At 36.5% G+C, this 10,814-nt stretch overlaps 1 protein-coding gene across 3 annotated transcripts in view; it reads left to right on the top strand.

Moving 5' to 3' along the window:
* Nucleotides 1-254: 254 nt before the first annotated feature.
* Nucleotides 255-10,814, top strand: part of SLIT2 (slit guidance ligand 2) — a 415,524-nt gene continuing 404,964 nt past the window's right edge. For 2 of the 3 annotated variants that reach the window (XM_082243064.1, XM_082243066.1), the window contains exons 1-3: nucleotides 255-1,013; nucleotides 3,613-3,684; nucleotides 4,722-4,793. In XM_082243064.1, coding sequence (XP_082099190.1) covers nucleotides 808-1,013; nucleotides 3,613-3,684; nucleotides 4,722-4,793 — 350 coding nt within the window. In that variant the 5' untranslated portion in view covers nucleotides 255-807. The remainder of the gene's footprint in view (nucleotides 1,014-3,612; nucleotides 3,685-4,721; nucleotides 4,794-10,814) is intronic. The other variant, XM_082243065.1, reaches the window with a different exon arrangement.

Raw genomic sequence — 10,814 nt, 5'->3', positions numbered from 1 at the left:
GCCAGGCATAATAAAAATGACTATGTACTGAGACAAGTCTGCTCCCTATCAGAATTCCCCCCTCTTGTGCCTTCAATAGACAGGATCTTCTTATGGTGGCGAAGGATTGCATTGCAGCCCTGTAGGAGGCATTCAGCTCTAAAGAACTGTGGTTTTGTGTGTTTTAAGTGGGACTGTGCTATTGGATTTGGAAGCGACGGGAGTAAGGTGCTGTGCCTTTAAGGGCAGTATGTTTGTTTAGAACCTCCTCCTCCTCCTCTCTCAGGCTACAATGTGCAGTTAGTTAGCAGACAGGCTCTGCAAAGCAGCATGCACAGGCTATTCTCTGTGTATACAACAAGGCTGGAGTGACAAGCTTTTGCAGGGAATAAAACTTACTGTGCAGATACCTGTCTGCTTTCAACTGAATACACTGAACTGAAGGGATATCACAGCAATAGAGAGGTGGCACAGACGGAGATGCAGAAATTCATTCACTGCCTGAAGGATTGCTCTGGACGCTGAAGGCAGGAATCACAATCAACTCACTTGGTCTCTGACGGGAATATAAAAGCTTGGTGCTCAGAAAATAAGAGAGAAGTTGCTTTGGGTCCTCGGATTGGTGCAGCCACCATGCGTTTTGGATAACCGACTAGAGCTCCATGTCCGCCAGATTTCAAACTTGAGAATTTTAACAAGTTCTTCAAAATCGGCGAGCCCCAGATTGGCCGGCTGGTATCCCCAGCTTGGTGAAAACTAAATTTTTTGTTTCTTTGTTTTCTTTCTTGGCTTCTGTTCTCCTTGGCATTGTCTGGTTGGTTTTAACGAATGTTTTTGGGATTTGTAAAGAAGAAAATGTGTGGCGTTGGTTTCTGGAAGCTTTCCATCTCGGTGGGGTTAGTGTTGGTGATCTTGAGCGAGGTGGCACCTCAACCGTGCCCGGCTCAGTGCACTTGTAGTGGGACCACGGTGGACTGCCATGGGTTATCTTTGCGTAGCGTGCCACGCAACATTCCCCGCAACACGGAAAGGCTGTAAGTATATCTCTACGTGAATGCTGATTGTTACAGTATATGTTTTATGTTCACGTTGATACATATACGTCCTGTTCCTGTTAATACACAAGTCCTAAGGTGACATCTAAAATTTTTGCTAACATGAATCTAGTATTAGACTACACCTACAAAGCAGTATAGAACATCTGAAAGCTAATGGTCAAAGTCTTAAGACAGCCTTGCATGTACACAGTTTACTAAGCAACTGCCAGCCTTTCCCTATATTGAAATGCCAGTTCCTCTGTTCAGTAGACCATGCTGTCCTTTTTACACAGCCCAGACTCTCAAGCGCAATGTTCATCAATATTTATGCATGATGGGACATAATCAGTGGCGCAATTGCCTTCATCAGCGCCTGCTAGGTTCAGGATTTCAACACCACTTTCCCTGGCCATGGAAAGCAAGCTCATCCATCCTGAAACTATTTCCTACTGTGCCTGGATGTAGCATTTCCAAGCCTTGGCTGGAGCTGAACCACCACACTGTAACAGCACTTTAAACCTCAGCAGAGCACACAGTCCATTACACAGCCTAGATGACGTCAGGAGTGCAGCGAGAAAGTGGCTGTGTTATCAGCATCACTTTGCTTGGCCATATTGGTTTTGCAAATGATGATGAATATTATTTATTAAGGAACAACTGCAACAGTACACATAACCTAGATGAAAGAGAGGAGCCAATGCAGGATATAGTAGTAGGCTGAGAGAGAGGGAGAACTTCTCCCTGATCTTATCTCAATCTGTCAGTTTCACTTGTAATGCAGGCTGGTCTACTGCATTCAAGACTTCAAACCATCTCCTTTTCAAATTTAAACAAAGCAGTCCTGTAATAAATGTTACCAGTGTATTTGATCGCTTGTACATTTTAACTTCTCTACTGCAAGGTCTTCAGATTATTTAAGACTTTGAACCATCACCTTTTTGAATTTTAAACAAAGCAGTCCTGTAATAAATCTTTGAACATGTTGTACATTTAAACTTTTCTACTACAAGGTCTTCTGTATTATTTAAGACTTCGAACCATTACCTTTTTTCAAATTTAAACAAAGCAGTCCTACAATAAATGTTACCAATATCTTCAATCAGTTGTACTTTTTAACCTTTGTACCGATATACATACAAAGTCTTCAGATAACCATAGTGTTTTCTCTATCTATTATCTAGATCAGGATAAAAAGGTGTTTTATTTTTTTTTTTTTTGTTTTTTGTGTTTTTGTTTTTTTTTACTTTTGGTGTTATCACTAATCAGAACCAGAGAAGTGATTCAAACTACAATCAACCTAGCAGACTGTTGAGAGATCCCATTCCATCTCCAAGTGTTGACAAGCCAAAGTTTAGGCAAACATTACACTGAACACACTGCCATCTAGACAGAAGCCCTAAGCAATGTTGTACTAAAAATATGTCACTACCTGTCCTTGTCTGCTTAAGTTTTTATTCAGATGACATAACTTTTTCTATGTTTAGAACCTCAGTTTTGTCCAGGCATTTCAAATAAAAGAAAGGTTGCGCATCAAAAATTATTTTTTTTGTAGAACATTGTAATTGTGTGTTCCTTATTAGGCGGTAGCAATTATTTTGGCCTTAAGAGTAGTTAATGGCGAATAGGAACAGATGTGCAAACAAAGTTTTTTTTTTTTTTTTTTTGTTTTTTTTTGTTTTCCAAAGTTTCTAAAGCTTGTTGTGACTTTATTGGTCACAAGCAGCAATATTAATTCAAATCCTTGCTTAGCTGAACTGGCCCTCATGAGGTCATGAGGGCAAGGTTAATTTCAGATGCTCAACTCAGATAGCAGCTAAATTATAACTATCCAAGGAGATAAATTTGTGTTCAAATGATAACAAAAATAATCCACTGTGGGCAGCATCCCACTTGTTTCCATTAAAAAAAATCTCCAAAGTGAAGGTTTAATTTTCTGGCATTTACATTTTTTAAATTGCGCCATAATGTGGATCTTTTGAAGTTTAGAGTCCCTAATATTGACATTTTTTTAACCCAGTTATGTTTGCATTAGGAAATTGGTCAATTATACTCTATCTAAAGTCTTCATGCATGATTGAATTTCATTAATAAGTGCAGAAGTTTTTTTTTTTTTTACTAGTACCCAAGTTGTGTAATAAATGATTTATTGTCTATCTAGGCTGAGAGTTTTCTGTGCACATAGAGTTTGAAATTTTTTGAAAATATTGTCAGGTTGTAAAACTGATGCAAACATATGTAATTTATGGTGATACCATTAGCCTAGGCTTTGATTTAAAAAAAAAGAAAAAATCTTTAATGGTTGTGCTATGATGTTTACGTTTGCGTAATGTCTAACTAAAATTAGTTTATGATGTTCTTTTCCAAAGTCAACATAAGACACTTTTGGAGGCTCATTTGAGATAAGACTCATGAATTTGTTGCTTTATCAAATGAAGTTTGGAACAGTGTTATCTTTTCAGATAATGATGATCTGTGGCAAATAGTTTATTGGACTTTTTACCTTTTTTTAAATAAATGTACTAAATAAATCAAGAAAATTACTTTTCTGTTCTAAATATTTTTCATTAACCTTCTTTTTTTTTTTTTCAATTTCCAGAGATTTGAATAGTAACAATATCACAAGAATAACCAAGACAGACTTTGCAGGTCTGCGACATCTTCGTGTTTTGTAAGTATTTTTTTTTTTTATTATTGTGCAATGATTTTCAGTGGTTATTTATTTATTGCTGCACATATGGCAAATTACATTTTAAACAAGGGACTCAAGTGTCTAAGATGGTCAAATATATATTATTCCAAATTAACTTCCAGTATGTTTTATATTATTCCACAAAAATAAAAAATGTGTCAAAATTAAGATCTGCGAGCAGTTTGTTAAAAATGTGGTACTGGTAATCTTTTTCCAGCTCTAGAAGCAGCTTGAAAGACTTAAAAACTTAGTTATGCGAGTTATGCATTGTATTAAAGTAACAACTGTCATCTGCAAGTAATTAGTTATAATTGTCAATGTTTTCACACACATTTGTGAAATTGGAGGGTACTTCTGTTTTGTCTCAGCTCAGTCAACTATTGTCCTATTAGAAAACAATACTTCAGTTGGAAAGAAAAAAGTTACATATTGTGGACTGTAGCTGTGTTTTCTCGTGTGTTATGCAGTGTATGATCTACTGCATTTTCACAAGTGTTAACACTTCCTTTTAATTATTCAGGATGTTTATTACCCATTACTTTATACATGTGTTGGAACTGGCCCCTGGCACACAACTCTACTTTAATGCAAACAGTCTAGATTAAAAAAAAAAAAAAAACACAAAAAAAAATCTTTTTAGTCCATAAATAAAGTTAGGCATAAGTTCAGACAGACCTTTTTTTTTTTTTTTTTTTTTTTAACACATGTATGTTTTGTGCAGTGTATGAATTAAGGACATAACTTTTAAAAATAGAGTTTTCATATCATATCATTTTAAACTTGTGTAATCTAAGAAGACAACTAAAGGGGTTTCTTTATCCACTTCTTATTTCTTCGTGTTGAGTACCATGATCAGAAAGGTCAGTGTTTTCATTATTTTAGCTAAACTTTAATCATGGAAGTGGACTTAAACTTTTGAAAGTAAGTTGTTCCCTACTTTGTCATTGAATAAAGACAGTGATCGGTGCCTGCATAATCAGTTGTATGAAAAAGCGTCTTTACTTTCTAAATTTCAGGCAGCTTATGGAGAACAAGATTAGCACCATTGAAAGAGGAGCGTTTCAAGATCTGAAAGAGCTGGATAGATTGTAAGTATTTTAATGGTTGCTTAAATAGAAATGTTATTTTGTGTGTGTCATAGCGCATTTGGAAACTGAATCGTCTAAGTTCTTATAAGGAGTAAATTAATATTTTTTTTTTTTTTTGCATTCTGTGTTTTTGCCAAAAACTTCATTGGTTCATTTATAATGGGCAAGCAAAAATGGGAGGGGAAAATATAGCTATTTTTTTTTTTTTTCACTATAACCCTATTTTTTGACCTGTGGCGAGAAACTGTTTCTCAGTGAAAGTTGAGTTTTCACAGAAACCAAGTTACACGTTCTTATGTAAAATAGCTGCCTCAGGCAAGAAAACAGTTTGCATAATTCTACTCATTGTCTATTGGTGATTAGCAGGTTTGCCAATAATCTTTGCTGTTGTGCTGTTTGCGGAGTCATTATAAAGCTATCATTAGTCATTATGTAAACATAAATAACTAGTTTATTTAAAGCCATTCTTCCAAGGAATTGTCATTCTTCAGGTTTGAGAGATACTATGCAACCTATATGGAAAGGGTAGTTTATTTATTGATTCCCTTTTTTACAATTTGATTTCTTCAGCCTGATTCAAGCACATTATCAATAGGCATTGTACCTTTAAAGTAACTTAGTATGGTGCTTATTCTGTGTGTGCTTCCATTAAATTTCCCATGCTAGCGCACCATGATCTGACTGTGTATGTGTTAATTATGACCTCAAGAGGCCAGAACTGCAAGAGATTTGACAGGTTGGGTTTTTTTCCTGATTTTGTTATCATTGCTGGTGGAGGGAACTCAAGAGAAATGACACATGAGACATTAAACGGCATTGATCCACACTGCCTCATATCTTGATGATCTCCTGGAGTGAACACTTAGATCCATGTTTGTTTGGTTCAGTTGAAAAGTTATTTTCTAGAATTTGATGTCATGCAAAAAAGACCAAGAGGTTATAGCAGGAACTCAATAAATTTTTCCAATTAGAAGTATTGCTGATAATTTGAGTAAAGTGACCATCACCTTATTATAAGCCATCAAAGGGGATGATTCCTTCAAATTCTATACCATATATTGGATTCAATATGTATATTTGTCTGCTAGACACAATAAAGCAAAAAAAATGTTTGAGGCTGGTATCTCATTAATCAAGCTGCGATGGTGTAAGCAACAGTCACGCACATTCATCAAGTGGAGTTTTGCTGAAGTTTTTGGCTTTATTGAATTGAATAACGTTGTTGAAGGTTGTGTAGGCCTGTTATTTTTGTGGCAGTTGTGTTCTAGGGCAATGTTGTGTTTTATATATATATATATATATATATATATATATATATATATATATATATATATATATATCTTTGTTTTCCTTGGTGTTTGTTTCTTTCTCCTTTTTATTTCGAGTCATTACATCATTCTAGGACTGTTTAAATTTAGATATTGCTGTGGTATCCCAGATAAGAGTCATAAATTACTGTACAGGGTGATTCCCAACATGATAACGTCTTTATGAAAGATTACCAGTGCCTGCAGTTCAGTGGGTGTTCTACCAGCTGTATTGCTTTTCATGGGGGTGTTTTTTCTTTATTAACACCCGTCTTGTTTTGCAGTCCAAGTGTTTTGACTTGAAAGTGTGAAATCTACTTCTTCTTTTTTTTTTTTTTAACAGAAACAATTTGAAGCTCTTTTTCTGTTACAACAAAGAATAATGGCTAATTGTATTGTAAACTAAGGTAGTTATAGCCTACTCATGGACTTAAGACAACCATTGTCTAATCTGGATAATAACAGTTGGGTTGGAAAACAATCTTACCTCTGTTGGCATTCTTTACTTGGTGGGTAAAATAATAACCCAAAGTGTGTTTCCTTTATGGTCACTGTTCTAATTCTGGTCTAGACAGTGACTAAACATGCATGCCTGGCTGAAGCAATAATGCATGTTTTATTACAGACTTCTAGAACAGTTTTCTAACCATCGTGTTGGGTCTAGAATTATTTTAAACATACAAGTGGTGTTCTTTTTTTGTATTCATTTTCTATTGTAGAAAATCTGGGGTTGTTTAGGTCTGCCTATGAGCACTCTAGGTTAGTGGTTGAAAAAACTGGAAGTCCAATGAGTCCATTTTGAGGCCACGTAATCGCTAGCAGCGTCTACTAGAGATGATCCTTTGTTAAAACCCTCTGCTTGTTTTTGGGTTCTGTTACCTGTTAAAACATTTTTTGCAATGGATTTTTTTTAAAAATGTTTAAGGTTCCTAGTGCCAAAAAATACACATTAGTTATAAACTATTACTGCACTACCTCCTGGTGTGTGAGGGTTAGAGGATTGGCCAATGTTCATATTCTACCAATTCTTCATGTCTGTGGCCAAGAAACTGGAGAAAAAATGTTTTTTTAATCTGATTGCTGGTCATGCAAGAGGCAAGTTTGTACAGCCAACAAACATTCAACCATTATAACGGGAAGGATGTTTACTTGGTTAGACACTGTTTCTGCATTTTTTTTTTTCCTCCGCTAAACTTTTAGTCTTCATGTACACGGGATGTTTGAAAACCTCTTCTGAACGCTGGAACTTGACAGCTGGTAACCGTCCAGCTAAAAACATCCATTTGCCGTGTTTTCATGCCGCGGTTAGCGGCGTTTCCGTTTTGGAAGTGTTTTTACATTGTAAAATGGTCAGAAATGTATTCCCATTGAAAACACCTATAAACAAAATGCTTATAAACGCGAGTTACTAAGTTTAGACACATTTGCACACTGTTACAAGCATTTGGCGTTTCAAATGCCAATAAACCTCCGTCTGAACATATTTTTTTGCTTTTAAAAAAATGCCACTAAACTCAACTGCCTCCTAAATGACTTCTCAGTGTACATGGACAGATACGATAACAGAGGAGAGTTCAGGGGCTGCTGAAAAAAATGCCCAACTGCTCCTTAACGTCCGTTTATCAGCAGCAGTGTACATGAGGCCTAAGGCTTCATGTGCATGGGACATTGTTAAAAGTCCCTTTGAATGCTGGAATTTTTAGGACGTTTAAAACGTCCGTTAGGTCGCGTTTGCACCCGCGTTTAGCGGGCGTTTGCGTTTAGAACCGTTCCTAGAGGTCAAAAAAATCATTCCCCTTTTAAAATGGAAAAACGCGAGTGCTAAATGCGGGTCATTGTGTTCGGTTGCGTTCGGCCGCGTTCGGTCGCGTTTTTGCATTTGAAATGCCGGGAAACACACATTAGAACGCAAATAATTGCTTTCCAAAAAACGTCCATGAACTCAACTGCCTGCAAATGACTGTAAATGATCCTGTGCACATGGACAGATAAAATATCATGTAGGTGGGTTCAGGGGCTTCTGAAAAAAACGCCCCCAACTGCTCCTAAACGGCCATTTACAACGTCCCGTGTACATGGAGCCTAAGTGTGCTGTTTTATTTTCAACTGTGACTATAAACAAAAATACAGCGCACTGAGTATTCTTTGTTCCTGAGGAATAAAATCTGAATTAAAATAGAATCTAAATGAGCAAAAAATGGTATATAACCACGTGGATAGACTATGACAGGGAATTGAAACACCCAAAAAACAATGACATATATATATGGAAACCCACATGAATGGAATGCATTGCAGCTGCTATGGTGTACTCGGCTAAAACTGCACAAAACAGCTGTTTTAAGCATACTAAATAATGTACCTGTATATGGCTAAAATACATGTTGGGTTACTACTATATCCAATTGTTAAATTTTAAATCCCTGAAATGCATTGTGCTATTTATCAGTAATGTTTGTTTTATAAGGTGCGCTTGGATGCCGGTCCTCTCCTTGCAGAGTCCAGCACTGAATATTGAATGTTATGAAAATATTGTATTTCTTGGATCATATAAATACAGTAATATTAAAACTGCAATCAAATATGGCTTATTTGAAACCTTGTGAATCAAAAATAAAACTATGAAGTAAGAGATTGCTTGTTTTCTGATGATCACTAAGCTTTCTGTGTGGTTATCTGAGCAAATTCCTGAAGCCTATTGTTTTCAAAATATATATCTTTCCATAGGGGTATTTTTATGCTGGAGGGGGGATTTCTCGTGCCATCCTTAAAAAAACCAGGTGCATAATTATTTTTCACCTTTGTGGGCTATGACATGCAAGCCCACATGTAGCTTTTACAATAAGTATAGTTGTGTCTGTGCATTAGCAACTTTCTTCACATATTATGGGTTCTAGAAGGTTTATGTAATTAGGAATAGAGAGTAAACCTTTCTAAGCCTACTAAAAAGGAGTAAAAATAAATAATACAAAAATTATATTTATATATATATATATATATATATATATATATATATATATATATATATATATATATATATATATATATATATATATATATATATATATATATATATATATATATATATATATATAATTTATTTTTTATTTTTTTCCCCACTAAACTCTGTTTTCATCAATATCTGTCTATGTGCCCATCCCCTTTCTTTTGTTTCCCTACTTTTTCTGAGATTATTTTTTCTTGGGCCAAAGGAGAAGGTTTTTAATTGATTAAAGCACTTCTGTAAACATGTATATGAGCTCAGGCCACACTACAAGAACAAGTCAGCATGAGCAGCAGAATCATCCAGGTGAAGGAACCACTTACCCTAATGGAGTTGCTCCCCTGATGGTCTGCATTAGAGCAGAATCTCACTCACTAGAGAGGGAACAAATACATAGGACAAGGTAATTTGTCTTTTAGATCCTGGCTAGCTGGATTGCTCAATAGATGACACATTCTGCTTATGTGTACATCCTTTAAGATCTGACGCCAGCATATGTATTGTATTTAAAGCTTTAAAAATGTAAACCCAGTTGCTGAAGTGTAGAACTTACCAGTCATTTTAGTATTAGACTGGACTGCACTGAAAAGACTTGTCAGGTGACCTGGAGGTGCATTGACCTTTCCTTCCAGTCATGTGACAATGCTCGGGCCTAGTGAATGGCTGCCAAACATAAGACATTTCATGAATAGAGGATCACATGCACCTCCATACCTAGAAGTATTGGTATTTGGGCTGGCTGCAAAGGAGCAGCAAAGGGAGTACAGGCAAGGAAAGTAAAAGGGCCTATGTGGAGCTTGTGTGGATGACCATTTGAGATGCTTCTGAGACCATTCAGAGTTCATTGACAAGTGCATTTGATCTGCAGTTAACCTCCCTCTAATCTACATTTGACCTTCTTCAAGCAAGATTTGGTTTTGCATTGATTGGTATGATAATGCAAAACCCACTTGAAGCAAACAAAAGATCATTTACGCTGGCCTGGTGTGAGGAGGGCAGCGGTGCTTTGCCATGACACTTTCAATTTGTCCTGCATGGGCAAGGTAATAACATCTCTCTGATCCAATGAGAGCTCCCTCTAGTGGCTAATGGTTATATATAATGCAATAAGTAAAGTATATGCAAATGAGAGCATTGTTGGGATTGTAGACCACACCTTCTCCTGAACCTACCTTATCCTACTAAAGCAACAACACAGACTCCCAGTTTTTGGCAAAGAAAGGCCGCAGCACTCTTTATTGATTTAATATAAATGAAATCATAAACATTTAAATTGCTCATATAAATCCACTTAAATAACCAAAATAGTTGTAATTGCTCAGTTATCAATACTCGAGCAACAGTAATTTATAAATTACCATATAAAATACAATGTCCCCCCTAGAATACCAGGGTGACCCAACCACACAAAAGTGCTTGCGACAAAAGGGAGGGGGGGGGGTGGGGTGCGGAACATTTCTTCTTGTGCTCTTCGGTGCAAAGGGAAGAGTTCCAGACCACTCCAGCCTTATATAGCCTTTGCCTAGCTCCCAGAACATTCCATGACCCCCCATTGGCTGATTCCTGCTACCAGTACTCAGGTAAAAATGAACATGTTAATACCCTGACAATACCAATACCTATACCGACTATGGCCCATTAACTAACATGTGCTGGGGTGGCCACAATCCCACACAAAGGGCCACTTATTGTGCCCCCTTTTTTATTCTT

Source organism: Pelophylax lessonae (assembly GCF_965119305.1).
Source record: "Pelophylax lessonae genome assembly, chromosome: 1".
In the NCBI taxonomy this organism is placed as follows: Eukaryota; Metazoa; Chordata; class Amphibia; order Anura; family Ranidae; genus Pelophylax; species Pelophylax lessonae.
The sequence above is the reverse complement of the archived record's forward strand: the minus strand, read 5'-3'. Positions and strand labels throughout refer to the sequence as shown.